The sequence below is a fragment of the Heterodontus francisci genome, chromosome 42 (assembly GCF_036365525.1).
Source record: "Heterodontus francisci isolate sHetFra1 chromosome 42, sHetFra1.hap1, whole genome shotgun sequence".
Classification (NCBI taxonomy): Eukaryota; Metazoa; Chordata; class Chondrichthyes; order Heterodontiformes; family Heterodontidae; genus Heterodontus; species Heterodontus francisci.
The window spans coordinates 26,433,322-26,453,032 of NC_090412.1; the positions used below are offsets into that span (position 1 = coordinate 26,433,322).

General features: G+C 45.6%; 1 protein-coding gene across 1 annotated transcript in view; it reads right to left on the minus strand.

Annotated features, from left to right (window-relative positions):
• Positions 1-1,720: 1,720 nt before the first annotated feature.
• The window catches only part of LOC137355285 (sorbin and SH3 domain-containing protein 1-like), a 147,980-nt gene continuing 129,989 nt past the window's right edge, over positions 1,721-19,711 (minus strand). The window contains exons 27-33 of the mRNA XM_068020241.1: positions 18,786-18,980; positions 17,582-17,815; positions 12,795-12,896; positions 8,239-8,295; positions 7,534-7,589; positions 5,266-5,372; positions 1,721-3,274 (exon numbers count right to left, since the gene is read on the minus strand). Coding sequence (XP_067876342.1) covers positions 3,207-3,274; positions 5,266-5,372; positions 7,534-7,589; positions 8,239-8,295; positions 12,795-12,896; positions 17,582-17,815; positions 18,786-18,980 — 819 coding nt within the window. The 3' untranslated portion in view covers positions 1,721-3,206. The remainder of the gene's footprint in view (positions 3,275-5,265; positions 5,373-7,533; positions 7,590-8,238; positions 8,296-12,794; positions 12,897-17,581; positions 17,816-18,785; positions 18,981-19,711) is intronic.

Genomic DNA, 19,711 nt, shown 5'->3' on the forward strand with positions numbered 1-19,711 from the left:
GTCTACCCTGGGCCATTCTGTTCACTCTTTCCTGAGGGGTTGGGAGGTGTAGGGAACAGCACTGTAAATTTTTATGCTTCACATTACACAGAGCTTCTATTGACTGCAAGGCAGGAGTGATTGCAGGGCTGGCAGGCTTTTAAAGATGGTGCCAGCAACTGATTCGCTGTCAGCTGATGCTGTAATCGGCATCTCACCTCCCGCCTAGCATGTGATTAGGGGTGAATGGCGCCTCCAATAGGCTAAATGGCCATCCACCATGTAATCGCGGTGGAGCGCCGCATGTGACGCACGGGAACGCTGCCTTTTACGGGGCCAGGACCGGCGGCGGGATCATTAAATTCAGCCCATGGTCTACAGCGTGCCCACGCTCCTAAATAATTGATGTTGCTCCTTTAGATAAGGTTCAGGAAGAGATACCAGGATGATTTCTGGGTCTCAAGGGATCAAACTACGAAGAAAGGCTCATTAACAAAATTTATTTTCGTTGGAGCAGACTGAGGGGAAATGTGATAAAGGACACAGATAAAGGCTGAAGTAAACCAGCTTGTTAACTCAAACACTGAGCAAGAGGAGGTCGACAGGAGTACAACATCCACAAGCCTTGTCTGAGGTTGGAGTTTAGAAAAGTGTTGTCTCGCAGCGTAATGGGGATACATAACAGACTCCCAGATAAGGGAGCTGGTTTAGGGCTAATTGAAAGCTTTGAAAAAGAGCTACACTGATACTTGAGGAGGTTATTATTATTAGCATTACTTAATGAACAGTTCAATAAAAGAGAGACATATATAGGAAAGCACAAGAACAGAAAGAACTTGTCAATCATGATGGCCAGTCACCATATCGAACACCCCATCAAATATCTATCCAATTCTCCCTCAAACGTTTGCACTCTATGCCTCCAGTGGAGTCCTGAAAGTGTGAACAAGGATTCACAAAGGGGGAGCTCAAAACACTGTTTAAAATTAAACGCTGTTTAGGGCGGCGCAGTGGTTAGCACTGCAGCCTCACAGCTCCAGGGACCCGGGTTCGATTCTGGGTACTGCCTGTGTGGAGTTTGCAAGTTCTCCCTGTGTCTGCGTGGGTTTTCTCCGGGTGCTCCGGTTTCCTCCCACAAGCCAAAAGACTTGCAGGTTGGTAGGTAAATTGGCCATTATAAATTGTCACTAGTATCGGTAGGTGGTAGGGAAATATAGGGACAGATGGGGATGTTTGGTAGGAATATGGGATTAGTGTAGGATTAGTATAAATGGGTGGTTGATGTTCGGCACAGACACGGTGGGCCGAAGGGCCTGTTTCAGTGCTGTATCTCTAATCTAATACGACCAGGTGAAGACCCCTAGACACCGTTCTCTCCTAGTCGTAACACATGGCTTTACTAATAAAAGCATAGAGTAAAAAAAAAAGCAAGAAAGTTATGCTAAACCTTTATAAATCACTGGTTAGGCCTCAACTGGATATTGTGTCCAATTCTGGGCATCACACATTGGAAAGGATGTCAAGGCCTTAGAAAGAATGCAGAGAAAATATTATTAGAAAGGTGCCAGAGATGCAGGAATTCAGTTATGTGGGGTTGCTCTCCTTAGAGCAGAGAAGGTTAAGAAATGATTTAATACAGGTGATCAACATCATGACTGCTTTTGATTGAGTACATAGGGAGAAACTACTTCCAGTGGCAGAAGGGTTGGCAACTGAGGGCACAGATTCCAGGACACATCAGTGGCTTGAATAAAGTTTATTAAACATTGCATTTTGAAACCACAGCAGTAAATAGATGCTCTTATCTTCATTATTAAATCATGAACCACAGCAATAAAGAAAATAGCTCAACAGAAGATGTGCTGCAATGTACGGTTACAAAGACTTGCAGCTCATGGAAAAGTGGTAAATAAAATGCACAAAAGTGTTTTGATTACATACAGTCAGTATACTGCAGTCGGTCAGTGATTTACTGGTGCAACTGAAGGGAAGTTTTTGCACGTTAAACAGAAATTAAAGTGATTTTGCTGTTGAATTTCCTGCACAAACGAGAGGATAATTCCCCAGCGCATGGTGATTTTGTTTTTTCTAAACACACAATTTACATGTGCTGTGTTTTGGTGCCAAGCATTTCCCTCAGATATGCTGTACTGAGTTCCTTTTCTTTCAGATAAACTGTAAAATTAAAGAGCTGTGAGGAGTGTTTTTTCTGCTTTCAGTCCGCCATTTAAATTCCTTCTGTTAAATTATTATTTTCTATACAGGATAAGTACATATTTTTGTACAAAATCAAATGTACATATTTACAAAAAGCTTTACCCCTGCAATGGGGTGATTCCCTTTGGGTATGGGGGAAAGGTGTGCTTTTTATTTTAATATATATACTGGTTGTGAGGCTGAAAAATATTAGGGAAGTGTTGCAGCTCTAAGTGGAGGTCATCAATTGTTAACAAATGTGTTAAAAGAAACTCATTCTAAAAAAGCATCAGCCCCCCCAAAAATAGCTGTGATGCCTTTGATAAATGGGGCAACATTTCCTCATTTGGGGAATGAGGTTTAGTCAGTTCTACCTGTGTTAGTTTTTTTTAAATATAATAAAGCAATTCAAAATACAGTAGAAAGGGAGAGGTTACAGGTGATGATCAGAGGACATGCACTGTATCAGGCAGTAAACGGATACCAGCGGCTATAAACTCTTCTGCGTTTGATTTCCATTCCATTCTCGTCATCAACAAAAGTCAGGGCTCTGCAAACATCAGCCCCATCTTCTAATCGTGCACCTTTCCCCATCAGAAACTCAGCTGCCCAACCCTCTTCTTCTGTGTCTCAGTCAGACGGTAAACCATTAACTTGGCCAACGCAGGGCTCTTAATGTGTGGGGCACAGTGTAGAAAACAGAGTCCGGCTTTAACCTATGTTGGGTGTTTGTCTTCCCATCTCAACAGATCAAACCCTGGCCCATCTGCAGCTGAGCCAATATGGCCGATACATTCCCGTGTTCAGCAACCTCACACCCTAAGCTCACGTACCACTCACACTTTCTCTCTTGCTCAGTGCGTTCCATATTTGTTCGGTGAAAGTAAAGACACTTAATATTATAAGCAGAATGTTTATGCCAAGTTACAGACTCTGATGTACTGTTCGGTCCAATCAACAGCTCCAGGATCCTCCATCAACGTCGGGGGCAGGGGCCATTTATCCACCAAAGACGAATGACATCCCCAGCACTACAAATTCAGTGGCTTTACATAGTTGCCCGGAAAGGTACCAAATTGTTTAGATCTTCTGGACGTCCCTGTTTTTAAAAAAAATCAGTCAATCAATTTGAATATGTTGGGCTTCAAATGTCAGCTTAACTCAGTGCATCAGAAGATTTGAGCTCCACTCGAGAGAGAGACTTGACTACCTGATCCAGGGCAACACTATAGTGCAGTACTGGAGGCAGTGCTGCACTGCCATCTTTCAAATGAAGTGTCAAACCAAGGAGTTCTGATGAATGGTCATCAACCTGCAATGTTAACTGTTTCCCTCCCCAAATGCTGCCCGACCTGCTGAGTATTTCCAGCTCTTTGTTTTTATTTCAGATTTTCAGCATCTGCAATATTTTGCCTTTGTTTTGTTAAACCAAGGCCTCGTCTGCCTTCGCCCAGTGGATTTTAAACACACCACGGACATGATGGTATGAGCAAAAAGGTCTCCCAATGACCTTTCACAACCAGCACCAGAAAGGGACACGTTAACTGGTCAACAAAAAAATTAGCTGGGATATGTTTCTTAAACATGGCAACATTTCCTCTTCTGGACAATGAGGTCGAGTCATTTCTGCCCGAGTTAGGTACTAATGCAGTGCTGCACTGTTGCAGGAGTCTTCTGAATGACCCAAAACACCGAGGCCCCATCTGCTTGCTCAGCTGGATATAAAATATCCCATGGCAGTACTCAAAAAAGGGCAGCAGAGTTCTACCTGGTCTCTTGGACAATACCCACCCCTCAACCACCATCACTAAAAACAGACAATCTGGTCAGTAATCTCATGATTGTTTGTGGGATCTTGCTATGCCCAATTTAACTGCTGCAAAACAACAGTGACTACTACTATGCTAGGAACAGCAGGAGGCCGTTTAACCCCTTGGCCCTGTTCCACCATTCAATTAAATCATGGCTGATCTGTACCTTAATCCCATTTACCAATCTTTGCCCCATCTCTTGATACCCTCTTCTTACAAAAATCTACTGATCGGTCTTAAAAGCTCCAACTGTCCCAGCAACTACTGCCTTTTGGCAGTGTTCCAGATTTCAACTACCCTTTGTGTGTAAAAGTGTTTCCTGAGTTCTCTCCTGAAAGGCCTAGCTCTAATTTTAACGTTCTGCCATCTTGATCTGGATTCCCCCACCACAGCAAATAGTTTCCCCATATCTAGACTATCAAATCCTTTTCACATTTATGAATACCTCAATCATATCTCTCCTTAATCTTCTAAACTCGAGGGAATGCAAACCGAGTTTATGCAACCTATCCTGATAATGTCACCTTGGTATTATTCTGGTGAAATCTGCCGGCTCTGAAATACTTTCTGAAAGGTGCTATATAAATGCAAGTGTTTCTTTTAATGACACCTTTGCTACTGCACTCCAGAGTGGGGTATTTTGTGTAACATGTAGAATCACTGGCACTTTGTCCCTTTCCTGGTTGTTTTTTGGTCAGTGGGAAACTTGTGCAAATTAGCAACAGACATGGCATCTGCTCGAGTACCATGGGGGTAGTCGCTTCAGCTAACACAAGGGCTTACCTTTGGTTCCTTATATATGAGTAATGGGGAAGTGCAACTGATTGCGAGGGAGCCATACGGACTGGGAAGGGAACAGGTTCAGTACTTGTCTGTGCTCTCTTAGCCAATGTCAGGGTGAGTGGCAGCAGGATGATACAATTGGCCAAAGTGTCTGCGGGCTTGGGGGAAGGGTGCAGGACAACACAGATTCACATTCCTGTCGCTATCCATCACCAAAACACTACAGTCATTTATGTCTTTCCGGTTTGTGGCACCTTTCTGTGCCCCATTTCCCTACATTACAACAGTGGCTACACTGCAAAACTACCCAATTGGCTGTGAAATGCTTTGGAATATTCCGAGGACGTGAAAGGTGCTAGATAAATGCAAGTAGGTTCTTTCTTTAAATTTGCTATAATGCATCATCTGAGCCCCACAAAGAGAGGACAGCCCTGATATCATTCCAACCATTATTACATCCTCCATATATTCTGTTCCAGTAAGATCCAATACTTACCAACAAACCAGCCATCATCACACTTCTCCAATACATCCACAATATCTCCTTCTCTAAGCTCCAGCTCATCTTCATTCTGTGGGATGTAGCTGTACAAGGCTTGGAAGCTTGAAGAAAAGAAATAATTCCAAAACAAAGTTGTAAAGATCCATAAATAGGTGCAGCCAAATAACTTTTTTCCAATGAGATATTGTATTATGAGATAACTTCAGCAAATAAGCAGCCTGTACTCTGCTCTGTCTCTCTCTGCCCAGTCTGCCCCACCCAACTGATGTTGTATTGGTCAAGATGCCGATGTGCCTCTCCTGGGTATTTTGAAACATAGACGTGAACATGGACAAAGAATAGGCTATTGCATCTGACATTTTTTTTGATAGAATCAACTGTACCTATTCCAATCTACTCCACCTACTGTATCCTACTCTACTCTTATAACACAAATCTATTGTGCCTTCCTCCTTAACTCACTTCTTACTCATAATTTTCTCAATATTAACTTGCATCCCTGGTACTTGGACCCTTCAAAAGCACCTTCTATAATGAGGTCCCCTCGTGATCACTTTATGAGAAGAATGACCCCACCCGCCTTTTCTTAAAAACTCCTCCTAACTTTGATTCCAAATGCTTGGACTCAGGAGGGCAGAGGGCGTGAGGGAACGGGGAGGGCAGAGGGCGCGTGAGGGAACGGGGAGGGCAGAGGGCGTGAGGGAGGGTAGGGAAGAATGCGTGAGTGCAGAAAGCGAGAAGTAGAATAGAGAGGAGACAGAAAAAGGGGTAGAGGTGAAAAAAAGACAAAAGAAAGATTGTATCACCTTGGAATTTCAAATGCATTCCCCGATTGACCACAAAGACACACATGAAACAGGGAGAAAGTGCTTTACAATCTGTGACATTTCCTAAGGTGTCTTACTTAACTGAAGGGACCAAGTGGGCATTTCAATTCCTGTCTGTATAAAATAGCTTTTAAAAGGAGTTATCTTTTTCCAAAATCCAAAAGTGTTTGGCAAACATTCCGAAATATGAAAACGTGTTGCAGCAAATGCGACAGGTGGCTGTTGAGCTGCCTTCCCTCCACAGTACAGTGACCCGTCAATATTAACAAGACTTTACAAACTGTTTCACCAAAGGTATTCAATAGTACAAGGCATTACAGTACAGAAACTGGCCATTCGGCCCAACTGGTGTATATTGGTGTAGATGCTGCTCATGACCATCCTCCCACCATTTTTCATCTAACCCCATCAACGTATCCTTCTATTCCTTTCTCCCTCATGTACCTGTCAAGCTTTCCCTTTAAATGCATCTGTTATTTGCCTCAACCACTCCTTGTGATAGTGCGTTCCACATTCTAACCACTCTCTGGGTAAAGAGGTTTCTCCCTATTGGATTTCTCATCTTATATTTATGGCCCTGAGTTTTGATCTCCCTACAAGTGGAAACATCTTCTCCATGTCGACCCTTACAAACACCCCTTAGCCTTTTCTTTTCTCAGAGAAAATGCACTGCTATAAACAAGCAACATTTTAGCTTCCTCTTTCCCTTAGCTAATTTTCCTATTCCCACCAATTTCTACCTCCCACTTCTTCCCTGCTGCTTGGAGGTCATTCCATGGGCACTGGCTTCTCCGACACTTTGTCCGAGTAATCATTCTTCATAGTGAGCTGTAGAGCGAGCTGGATGGCCTTTCCACTCCCTATTTCTGAAAACTCTGTGTTCCTCTAACACTGACCTCTTACGCATCCCTCATTCCATTAGCTCTGCCACTGGCAGCCGTGCCATCAGCTGTCTAGGCCCTACTCTCTGGAATTCCCTCCGTAAACCTCTCCACCTCTCTCTCTCCTCCATATAACCTCGCTCTTTGACCCAGTTTTTATTCAGCCCTTTCTAATATCTCCTTTGGCTCAATGTTAATTTTACTCTGAAGACTCTTCCATGAAGCACCTTGGGATGTTTTTCTAATCTAAAGGCTCTATATAAATGCAAGTTGTCAACAGCTTTCAAAACAGTAGATCAAAACCTAATGCTGTGTCCGCACATCTCACTTTCCAGTGAGAAGATTCTGAAGAATAAGCTGGGGTAATGATATGGAATAACATTTTTCTTCTCCCTCCTAAGCTCAGAATTGCTGAAACCGATTGCAGCAAGCCACCTACTACCCAGTACTGACCAGGTATTAAACCTGGGGCCCAGTGCCACTGGGTCACCGTTTGCAGAATGGCTTGGTATTGGAAGGAATATGGCTTGGTACCTCAATGGATGGATACTTACAGCGTAGTAGCCTGTGTCCTCTCATGGCTGGACCCTCGCTGCTGTCCCTGAGGTTGCTGAGAAATGATGAAAGATTGTTTACTGTCATGGGGAGACACCTTGTGCCGAGAGTGAAGCGGGTGAGAAAGATTACTGCAGTAATGAACAGACTTTTCTGCAATGTTCATGATCTCATTGCAGACTGCCTCCTGTCAGTTGGACCATCCAGGAGCATCAAGGGACAAGCGAACAGAAAGAAAGAGAGGGGTGGGGAGCATTCCAAATGCACCGCAGGATTCCAGCAAGTTAACGGGGAATCGGAGATCCAGGAAATCGCAGTGGAGTGTAGAGTGATCCAGAGGTAAGCATGGAAAAACAGGCAAGATATAGAAGAATCGCAGATTTAATTCAAGGATTAAAAAGTGTAGCACAAAGCAGCGGCAGTTAGTGCTTACTATTAATAATCATGCAAGTTATCAGTCAATGACTTACTTCGAAGCACGGAATTCCATGCATTTGTGGATACTGGTCAAACACAGTACACAAACCAACCGACTCGGAGTCATTATCTCACCACTAACATCTACCATTTAAAGCACATCACAGTGCTACTTGAACCCAATGTGTATGCAATTACCAATATTAGTTCAACTCATTGGCTTCCAAGCTTTGATGTGATAAGACCCTGATCGGGCCTGTTTGATGCAGATATGGATCAATTCTTACCACATAGCTCTTTTCAGACTCTGTGAGATCTGGTCCTCGTAATGAATGATGGGAAGGCTGTGGTCATCAGGCAAATTATAAAGGGAAAAATTGCAGCATGTGTTATTGGCTTCACAGAGGCTATACGAAAGGCTACCAGCATTATATAATAAAGTGACAGTGTTATCACAAGCTCGACAGGGAAGGAGGACACGGAGATAGCAGAGAGAGCGGGGAAGGGTCACGAGCAATTACTGGCACTCTAGAACACAACAGAGTGACAACTAACCAACATCAAAATAAGGCAGATCAAGCTACTAGATGGGATGAGGATGAAGAGCATAGAAGCAAAGTTTGAGAGACATGTGAAGAAGTACAAATCAATATCAACATACATTTTACAGTCATTTTCTGTTTAATACCCCTCAGTGCATTTTTGTTATTTAAACCTTCACCCCATCCCCTGCCAACAGATATCAGTCCTTAATTGATGCATCAGGCACGCAAGCTGATCCCAATCCCAGGAACATGGTGTTCTTCAGCTGGGCACTGATGGGCACACAAGCTAGCTTACCTTGTCATCCAAAAAGTTTCCTTCTCTCCACTTGTTGGGCTGCCGTACTGCCAGTGTCCCGGGGCCGCTAATACCGTCAGTGCCGCCAATACCCCGGAGCCACCAATACCGCCAGTGCCCCGGGACCACCATGCTGCCAGTAACCCGGGGCCGCCAATACCGCCAGTGTGTCCCGGGGCCGCCAATACCCCGGGTCCGGCAATATCGCCAGTGTGTCCCGGGGCCGCCAATACCGCCAGTGTACTATTTCGAGAAGGAACAAGAGAGTTCTCCCCAAGTGTCCTGGCCAATATTTATCACTAAAAATCAGATTATCTGTTCATTATCTCATTGCTGGTTGTGGGATCGTTCACTACATTACAATAGTGACTACACTTCAAAACTGCTTCACTGGCTGTGAAGCACTTTGGGAAGTTCTGACATCACGAAAGGCACTACAGAAATGCAAGAATACATGGCAGGAAGGGAGCATGTTGATGGAGGCAGAAGGATCTGGAGTTAGCACAGCTATTGGTAATCCTATTGCAGCTAACATCTACATACGGGCTCTTTCGCACAGAGGTCACTGGACAGCAATCAGGATTCAAAATCTCACTTGGAAGGTTCTGAGGCCAACTGTAGCACTCTAATTATGAGTCACAAACTCACTCTAGGCCCAAGCGTCCTCCCAAGGTCTGTATGGCTCCATAATTGGCCGAGAAATGACCATTCAGCCATCAAGGTAGCTACAAACGGAGATTCTGAGAGGGCTGGTGAGTCATCGTCCAGCCTTATCCTTCCCCTTAAATCCATTAGATACTAGTCAAGTCTCAGCATCTCCCCATTCAGGGACTATGCCACACACAACTAAAGCAGTTAGGGGCAGGCGGTGGCGTAGTAGTATTATCACTGGACCAGAGACCCAGGGTATTTCTCTGGAGACATGGGTTCGAATCCCACCACAGCAGAAGGTGAAATTTGAATTTAATTAATAAATCTGGAATTAAAAGCTAGTCTAATGATGGCCATGAAACCATTGTCGATTGTTGTAAAAACCCATCTGGTTCACTAATGTCCTTCAGGGAAGGAAATCTGCTGTCCTTACCTGGTCTGGCCTACATGTGACTCCAGACCCACAGCAATGTGGTTAACTCTTACATGTCCTCTGAAATGGCGTAGCAAGCCACTGAGTTGTATAAAGCTGCTACGAAGTCAATAAAAAGGAATGAAACCGGATGGACCACCCGGCATCGACCTAGGCAAAGTTGGGAGAGCTGTCCCACAGACGAGTCAAGCAACAGCCTGACATAGTCATACTCACGGAATCATACCTTAATGACAATGTCCCAGACACTGCAATCACTATCCCTGGGAACGTCCTATCCCACCGGCAGGACAGACCCAGCACAGGTGGCGGGACAGTGGTCTACAGTACGGAGGGAGTTGCCCTGAGAGTCCTCAACATCGACTCCAAACCCCATGAAGTCTCATGGCATCAGGTCAAACATGGGCAAGGTAACCTCCTGCTGATTACCACCTACCGTCCTCCCTCAGCTGATGAGTCAGTACTCCTCCATGTTGAACAGCACTTGGAGGAAGCACAGAGGGTGGCGAGGGCACAAAATGTACTCTGGGTGGGGGACTTCAATGTCCATCACCAAGAGTGGCTCGGTAGCACCACTACTGACCGAGTACTAAAGGACATAGCTGCTAGACTGGGTCTGCGGCAGGTGGTGGGGGAACCAACACAAGGGAAAAACATACTTGACCTTGTCCTCACCAAACTGCCTGCCACAGATGCTTCTGTCCATGACTGTATTGGTAGGAGTGACCACCGCACAGTCCTTGTGGAGAAGAAGTCCCGCCTTCAGACTGAGGATACCGTCCATCGTGTTGGGTGGCACTATCACTGTGCTAAATGGGATAGATTTCGAACAGATCTAGCAATGCAAAACTGGGCATCCATGAGGCGCTGTGGGCCATCAGCAGCAGCAGAACTGTACTCAACCACAATCTGTAACCTCATGGCTCGGCATATCCCCCACTCTACCTTTACCATAAAGCCAGGAGACCAACCCTGGTTCAATAAAGAATGCAGGAGGGCATGCCAGGAGCAGCACCAGGCATACCTCAAAATGAGGTGTCAACCTGGTGAAGTGACAACCCAGGACTACTTGCATGCCAAACTGCATAAGCAGCATGCAATAGACAGAGCTAAGCGATCCCATAACCGACGGATCAGATCTAAGCTCTGCAGTCCTCACATCCAGTCGTGAATGGTGGTGGACAATTAAACAACTAACTGGAGGAGCTGGCTCCACAAATATCCCCATCCTCAATGACAGGGGAGCCCAGCACATCAGTGCGAAAGATAAGGCAGAAGCATTTGCAACAATCTTCAGCCAGAAGTGCTCGACACCCTCCTGAAGTCCCCAGCATTACAGATGCCAGACTTCAGCCAAATCGATTCACTCCGCGTGATATCAAGAAACAACTGAAGGCACTGGATACTGCAAAGGCTATGGATCCTGACAATATTCCTGCAATAGTACTGAAGACCTGTGCTCCAGAACTTGTCGCACCCCTAGCCAAGCTGTTCCAATATAGCTACAACACTGGCATCTACCCTGCAATGTGGAAAATTGCCCAGGTATGTCCTGTACACAAAAAGCAGGACAGGTCCAACCCGGCCAATTACCGCCCTATCAGTCTACTCTCAATCATCAGTAAAGTGATGGAAGGTGTCATCAACAATGCCATCAAGCGGCACTTGCTTAGCAATAACCTGCTCAGTGATGCTCAGTTTGGGTTCCGCCAGGGCCACTCAGCTCCTGACCTCATTACAGCCTTGGTACAAACATGGACAAAAAAAAGAGCTGAACAGGTGAGGTGAGAGTGACTGCCCTTGACATCAAGGCAGCATTTGACCGAGTATGGCATCAAGGAGCCCTCGCAAAACTAGAGTCAATGAGAATCAGGGGGAAAACTCCCCGCTGGTTGGACTCATACCTAGCGCAAAGGAAGATGGCTGTGGTTGTTGGAGGTCAAACATCTGAGTTCCAGGACATCACTGCAGGAGTTCCTCAGGGTAGTGTCCTAGGCCCAACCATCTTCAGCTGCTTCATCAATGACCTTCCTTCAATCATAAGGTCAGAAGTGGGGATGTTCGCTGATGATTGCACAATGTTCAGCACCATTCGCGACTGCTCAAATACTGAAGCAGTCCATGTAGAAATGCAGCAAGACCTGGACAATATCCAGGCTTGGGCTGATAAGTGGCAAGTAACATTTGTGCCACACAAGTGCCGGGCAATGACCATCTCTCCTTGACATTCAATGACATTACCATCGCTGAATCCCCCACTATCAACATCTTAGGGGCTACCATTGACCAGAAACTGAACTGGAGTAGCCATATAAATACCGTGCCGACAAGAGCAGGTCAGAGGCTAGGAATCCTGCGGCAAGTAACTCACCTCCTGATTCCCCAAAGCCTGTCCAATCTACAAGGCACAAGTCAGCAGTGTGATGGAATACTCTCCACTTGCCTGGATGGTGCAGCTCCAACACTCAAAAAGCTCAACAACATCCAGAACAAAGCAGCCCGCTTGATTGGCACCCGATTCACAAACATTCACTCCCTCCATCACCGACGCACAGTGGCAGCAGTGCGTACCATCTACAAGATGCATTGTAGCAACACACCAATGCTCCTGAGACAGCACCTTCCAAACCCGTGACCTCTACCACCTCTAAGGACAAGAGCAGCAGATGCTTGGGAACATCACCAGCTGCAAGTTCCCATCCAAGTCACACAGCATCCTGACTTGGAACTATATCGCTGTTCCTTCACTGTCACTGGGTCAAAATCCTGGAACTCCCTGCAGCGGTTCAAGAAGGCAGCTCACCACCACCTTCTCAAGGGCAGTTAGGGATGGGCAATAAATGCTGGCCTGACCAGTGACGCCCAATCCCATGAATGAATAAAAAAAAAAAAATCAAACTGTGTGATTCTGTGACTTACCACGAAAGAGGCAGAATTCAGGGTATTAACTGGAGAATCAGAAAAGACAATCGGACTCCTGGCATATCGTCCTCCGGCCCCACTATCATTTCTTGAGTTAGGCTAATGTGTTTGAAAGGATACAAACTCATCTTAGTATTTTTTTTGTGAGAGAGGCAGAGTGAGATTGACAGTGAGCGTACGGGTGTGAAAGCGCAAGAGTGAGAATGAGTGTGAGTCTGCAAGAGTAACAGAGTGTGTGTATGAAAGCATGACAGAGTATGTGCGAGAGAAAAGTGATGAGTGACAGCAGGAAGGAGATAGCAAGTGAGCAACCGGGAACGGGGTTGACAAACCAGGGGGGAAAAGGGAGCAAGGGGGGGGAAGAGAGGAAAACCAGGTGAGGAATTGAGAGAATATAAAAGTGAGAGAACAGGAAAAGTGGGATGCTGAGTGTGCAAGAGATAGAGAGAGGGTCTCGGGAAGACAGTAAGCACAGAGACAGTGAAGACATAAAGGAAAATGTGAAAAATGGGAGTGCTAGAGAACCAATGAGAGCAAGGCCAGGAGTCAGAAGTCCAGGAAGCTGAGGGAGAGGATTTGGGGAGATTGAGGTGGGAGGAGAGTGAGGAAAAAAAGGACGTGGGTAAGAGTGAGAATATTAGAGTAAGTGTATGTTTATTTTGTAGGTAATCACTTTCCAATTTACAGAACCAAACCAGACACCTCTTTAAATCTGCAGTGCATGTCATGCAAAGTAAGGTTTTTGAGTTAACAAACAATAGCACAGGTTTAAGAAACCAGAGACATTTGCACATACATTTCCAGAGAGACAATGAGAACACACATTAGTTGGAGTGCAAAACAAAAACAGCCTTTTTTGAATGTGAAAGCCATCGAGTTATTTTCGGCAGAGGAGGGCCTGAGATTATGGACTTCAACTAAAACAAGCAGGAAACCTGCTTTCCTGCAGATGGTAAATACAAGCGTCAGTCAGTTAGTGAAGACTTACTCATTCACCACACCATAACGTTCCTCTTTACAGCATCAGTATGGTCCACACAACAGCACATGCACCTCCCTGACAGGACGGACTGTGGAGAGTTGGGTTGCCAACTCTCCAGGGTTGCTCTGGACTCTATAGGAATTGAAGACTATTGTCCTGAATTCTGCTGCAAGCAACACCCAGGGGAAGAATCATGGAGGTTTTTTTTTTTAAAAAAAAGACGTTCTTTTTCCCCATTTACCTTGAAAGCTTTGGTAGATTCGTTATAGAAATATTGAAAATAGGAGAAATAGGCCTTTTGGGTGGGGTGATTGGACGTGGGAGGTCACATGATGAAACCTCCAGGAATAAATCCAACCAGAGTCTGGCAGTCCAGCGGAAGGGTCATTGTTAAATGACAGTGCGGCAACTGAATGGCTCTCCAGTACTTATGGAAATACTATAGTTCGAGTACTTTAGATGGGTCTGTTTTTGTCCAGTGTGTGCAGGAGGGTTTTCTGACACAGTATGTGGACAGGCCAACCAGGGGCGATGCCACATTGGATTTGGTACTGGGTAATGAACCCGGCCAGGTGTTCGATTTAGATGTAGGTGAGCACTTTGGCGATAGTGATCACAATTCGGTTAGGTTTACCTTAGCGATGGGCAGGGACAGGTATATACCGCAGGGCAAGAATTATAGCTGGGGGAAAGGAAATTATGACGCGATTAGGCAAGATTTAGGATGTGTAGGATGGGGAAGGAAACTGCAGGGGATGGGCACAAACGAAATGTGGAGCTTATTCAAGGAGCAGCTAATGCGTGTCCTTGATAAGTATGTACCTGTCAGGCAGGGAGAAAGTTGTCGAGCGAGGGAGCCGTGGTTTACTCAAGAAGTTGAAGCGCTTGTCAAGAGGAAGAGGGCGGCTTATGTTAGGATGAGACGTGAAGGCTCAGTTAGGGCGCTTGAGAGTTACAAGCTAGCCAGGAAGGATCTAAAGGGAGGGCTAAGAAGAGCAAGGAGAGGACACGAGAAGTCATTGGCGGATAGGATCAAAGAAAACCCTAAGGCTTTCTATAGGTATATCAGGAATAAAAGAATGATAAGAGTTAGAACAGGGCCAATCAAGGATAGTAGTGGGAAGTTGTGTGCGGAATCAGAGGAGATAGGGGAAGCGTTAAATGAATATTTTTCGTCAGTATTTACAGTAGAGAAAGAAAATGTTGCCGAGGAGATTACTGAGATACAGCCTACTAGGCTAGATGGGATTGAGAGTCACAAGGAGGAGGTGTTAGCAATTTTGGAAAGAGTGAAAATAGATAAGTCCCCTGGGCCAGATGGGATTTATCCTAGGATTCTCTGGGAAGCCAGGGAGGAGATTACAGAGCCGTTGTTGTTGATCTTTATGTCGTCATTGTCGACAGGAGTAGTGCCGGAAGACTGGAGGATAGCAAATGTTGTCCCCTTGTTCAAGAAGGGGAGTAGAGACAGCCCTGGTAATTATAGACCTGTGAGCCTTACTTCGGTTGTGGGTAAAATGTTGGAAAAGGTTATAAGAGATAGGATTTATAATCATCTTGAAAAGAATAAGTTCATTTGCGATAGTCAGCACGGTTTTGTGAAAGGTAGGTCGTGCCTCACAAACCTTATTGAGTTTTTCGAGAAGGTGACCAAACAGGTGGATGAGGGTAAAGCCGTGGATGTGGTGTACATGGATTTCAGTAAGGCGTTTGATGAGGTTCCCCACGGTAGGCTATTGCAGAAAATACGGAAGTATGGGGTTGAAGGTGATTTAGAGCTTTGGATCAGAAATTGGCTAGCTGAAAGAAGACAGAGGGTGGTGGTTGATGGCAAATGTTCATCCTGGAGTTTAGTTACTAGTGGTGTACCGCAAGGTTCTGTTTTGGGGCCACTGCTGTTTGTCATTTTTATAAATGACCTGGATGAGGGTGTAGAAGGGTGGGTTAGTAAATTTGCGGATGACACGAAGGTCGGTGGATTTGTGGATAGTGTCGAAGGGTGTTGTAGGGTACAGAGGGACATAGATAGGCTGCAGAGCTGGGCTGAGAGATGGCAAATGGAGTTTAATGTGGAGAAGTGTGAGGTGATTCACTTTGGAAGGAGTAACAGCAATGCAGAGTACTGGGCTAATGGGAAGATTCTTGGTAGTGTAGATGAGCAGAGAGATCTTGGTGTCCAGGTACATAAATCCCTGAAAGTTGCTACCCAGGTTAATAGGGCTGTTAAGAAGGCATATGGTGTGTTAGCTTTTATTAGTAGGGGGATCGAGTTTCGGAGCCACGAGGTCATGATGCAGCTGTACAAAACTCTGGTGAGGCCGCACCTTGAGTATTGCGTGCAGTTCTGGTCACCGCATTATAGGAAGGATGTGGAAGCTTTGGAAAGGGTGCAGAGGAGATTTACTAGGATGTTGCCTGGTATGGAAGGAAGGTCTTACGAGGAAAGGCTGAGGGACTTGGGGTTGCTTTCGTTAGAGAGAAGTAGGAGGAGAGGTGACTTAATAGAGACATACAAGATAATCAGAGGGTTAGATAGGGTGGATAGTGAGAGTCTTTTTCCTCGGATGATGATGGCAAACACGAGGGGACATAGCTTTAAGTTGAGGGGTGAAAGATATAGGACAGATGTCAGAGGTAGTTTCTTTACGCAGAGAGTAGTAGGGGCGTGGAACGCCCTGCCTGCAACAGTAGTAGACTCGCCAACTTTAAGGGCATTTAAGTGGTCATTGGATAGACGTATGGATGAAAATGGAATAGTGTAGGTCAGATGGTTTCACAGGTCGGCGCAACATCGAGGGCCGAAGGGCCTGTACTGCGCTGTAATGTTCTAATTCTAATTCTAACACAGTGAAATGCAATGGTCACTGTCCTGACAGACTAGCCTTTAGCTGCTCTGGATTTCAGGCCCTGCTGAAGTAGGTAGCTGCAGGCCTCACTGACCTTTGCTCGTGACCTGGGTTGTATGGGGTTGGTGTGAGACACCAGGATGGAGCAGTGAAGTTGGTGAGGAAGGAGGGACAAGTGGAGAGCTGGAGGAAGACTTGCTGTCACACTCGGGATTCTTTAAAGAGGAGGGTGGCGGGGGTGTGAGGGGAGGAGGAGGAGGAGAAAGACCAAAACAGAATCAATGGAAAACCAGTCACTCTACTCTTTAAAGCAACCTGCCGCAGTTAGTGACGCGAAGTTCAACTTAGAACTAGAGCTTTCAATATTAGGAATTGGATTACAATACTGCGGGTTGGCGCACAATGCTCTATGTGTTCGGATAAAGGCAAACGGGAAGATCAAGTTTATAGACACACCGTCATGCAGCAGGTACCTTCTCTGTTGGTTCTGCTGGTTTCCTGTTGGCGCTGCCTTCCATTTCTTGCATGCTATCTCCCTGAACAATCCTCAGGAGCTCCTTGGACAGTTCACACTGCCCAGTACCTGTGGGGAACCTGCGCTCTTTTGGGCTTCTGCACCTGCCCTGGTTAGACGCCTTGTTGGCGAGACTGCCTTGACTCTGTACTTCGATAGTCAAAGGATCCATCACATCTCCCTCATATCTCCTGCTCCTCACTGCAGTGAAATTATTGGCCATGTACACTGGACTTGAACCAGGTGGAGCAGGCAAGGCTATTGGAGGGGATGAGCTGGAATAACTAATTGTGGGAGATGGCATGTACTGAATATGCTCCTCACTGGCAGGAGTGCTAAAAGTGACACTTCGTACAGATTGTTGCGATCGAGGTGGTGGCAAAGGCGATTTACTAGAGCTGGGCGTAGAATCGCCAGATACTTTACAGAGAGGAGGGCTGACTGTTAGGGAAGGGCTGGTCGCCATGGAGGTGCTAAGGTCGTTTCCGTCGGAGTAGAAGCCTTCGGGAAGAGGAGGCAATGGAGGAGTCGTAAGAGGTGTGTGGCTCGGGGATATTCCCATAGTCAGTGTGATCCAGTCGGAAGTGACAGCTTGCACATCGGGAGAGAGCACTCTGCGATAGTGAGATGGAGGAAGAGGAGGAGATGGTGTCGGGTGAGCAGAATAACCAGAGAACTTAAAACAGAAAAGAAAAGGAAGAAATGAACAACTTGATAAAAAGAGAGAAAGAAGTTTTTAAAAAATCACGAAACAGCTACAAACAGGCAAAGAAAAAGAAGATAGCAGGACACTTAATAAAAGCAAACAATTCAGGACCAGGAAGCTGCTAGGAATTTGAACACAGCATTTTAAAATGAAGAGAAATGGAATATTACAAGTTTAAAAAAAAGATATCAAAGTATCAATGTCCGTCAGGAAGTGAGTCACAGCTTTAAGCTAATTCTAATTTATTTAGAAACTTTGTTCCCAGATTTACTCTCTCCTCCTGTCCTGAAAGTGTTCCTATTCCACAGATACCTTGCCCAGCTGGCCATTCATCATGTGTCAGCCTAGACAACGAGCATCATCAGTCTGCTTGACTGTGAGGGGCATTACAGCAGAGACCCACCATATCCATAGGGACACTTTTGGCAATAATCTCCCTTCCTCCCTTCAGGGGCATTAGAGTCAGCTGTGGTACCTGATCAGTTAAATTACTCATGAAAGTCTTGAATATTGCTTTTCCTCATTACATATTCAGGAGCCATGGTTCAGAGAATTGTGGGTTCAATTTCCCCCCTGCCCCTCCGCTCACTCTCCAATTCAAGCTGGGCACTCGTTACTGGGTGGAGGGTGGTCCTATTGGTGGCGCCCACCTTGCATGAGCCAATCAAAGCACAGCATTGCCAGTAAAATGGCAGCTTGCCTCTCAGTTGCAACGGTGGTTGTAACCCAATAAAGTCCTGCAAAAAGAGGGTCAAAAATGTGAGGGGAGGGGAGGTATGAGGGTTTAGACCCTTTGTGGAAAGTTAAATAACTTTGTGCATTGAGATTACATTTGGAAGGGACAGTTGTGCTATTGATAGACCCAGGCATTTGGGACTGGATGTAATACAGAGATTTGGAGGTAGATGGTGCTCAAAGCTTACTTAGAGAGGCAGACTACCTGTGGGGAACTTGCTGAGCTGCGATTTGAAGAATAGGAACTCGGAGGATCAGGATAGTCAATCGCATTCTTCACCCTGGGTCTTTTAATTACATCCACGTACGTGACAGGGAAAATGCCCTGGCGGTTTGTGCCCGAGATTTTGCCCTCATACCAGTTTTCATCAACTCTTCTGACGAGTGTGATTCGTTCACCCTGCCGAGAAGAAAGGGAAGCTGATTATTATTTAGAATTACGTAGAATTTGCAGTACAGGAACTAGCCATTTGGCCCAACTAGTCTATATTGGAGTTTATGCTCGACACGAGCCTGTGCCATTAACTTCATCTTACCTTATCAGCATAATCCTTCGATTGGTTTTTCCCTCAACTGTTTATCTAGCTTCCCCTTAAATGCTATTATGCTATTCCCCTGAAATGTCATTCGCCTTGAGCACTCCTTGAGACAGCGAGTCCAATGATTACAGCATGAAGGTTCCTCGCTAACTGGCTAAAATCCTTTGCAGTTTTACAGAAATTCAGTGTAATGTCTTTAAAATGCCACTCTGCTGTGTATTTTGTACTTATTACTGGGAAATGAAATGCTCTCTATTTCTGGCACACAGCAAAGCAGCCCTTTCAGGGCAGGTACAGCACGGTCAGCCGAAGAGTAAAGTACTCATCACTCTACTCCACCATCACGCCTCAGTCCCAATCTCGTTCCGAGCTCTCAATACTGCATCAGTGGGATATGTATCCATTTCCCAGCCCAACCATCCTGTAACCAGTCCAAGTGAGATGGACAATTAAAGGCCAATTTTAATTTTAGGACTTGGTGGAAAATATTTGATTGTGTGTCAGCTATAAGATGGAAAGGAAACTGGGCGGGGTGTATAACACGCAGTCAACCCACCACCATCTTTCACAAGGTTAGCTGTGGCTCAGTTCA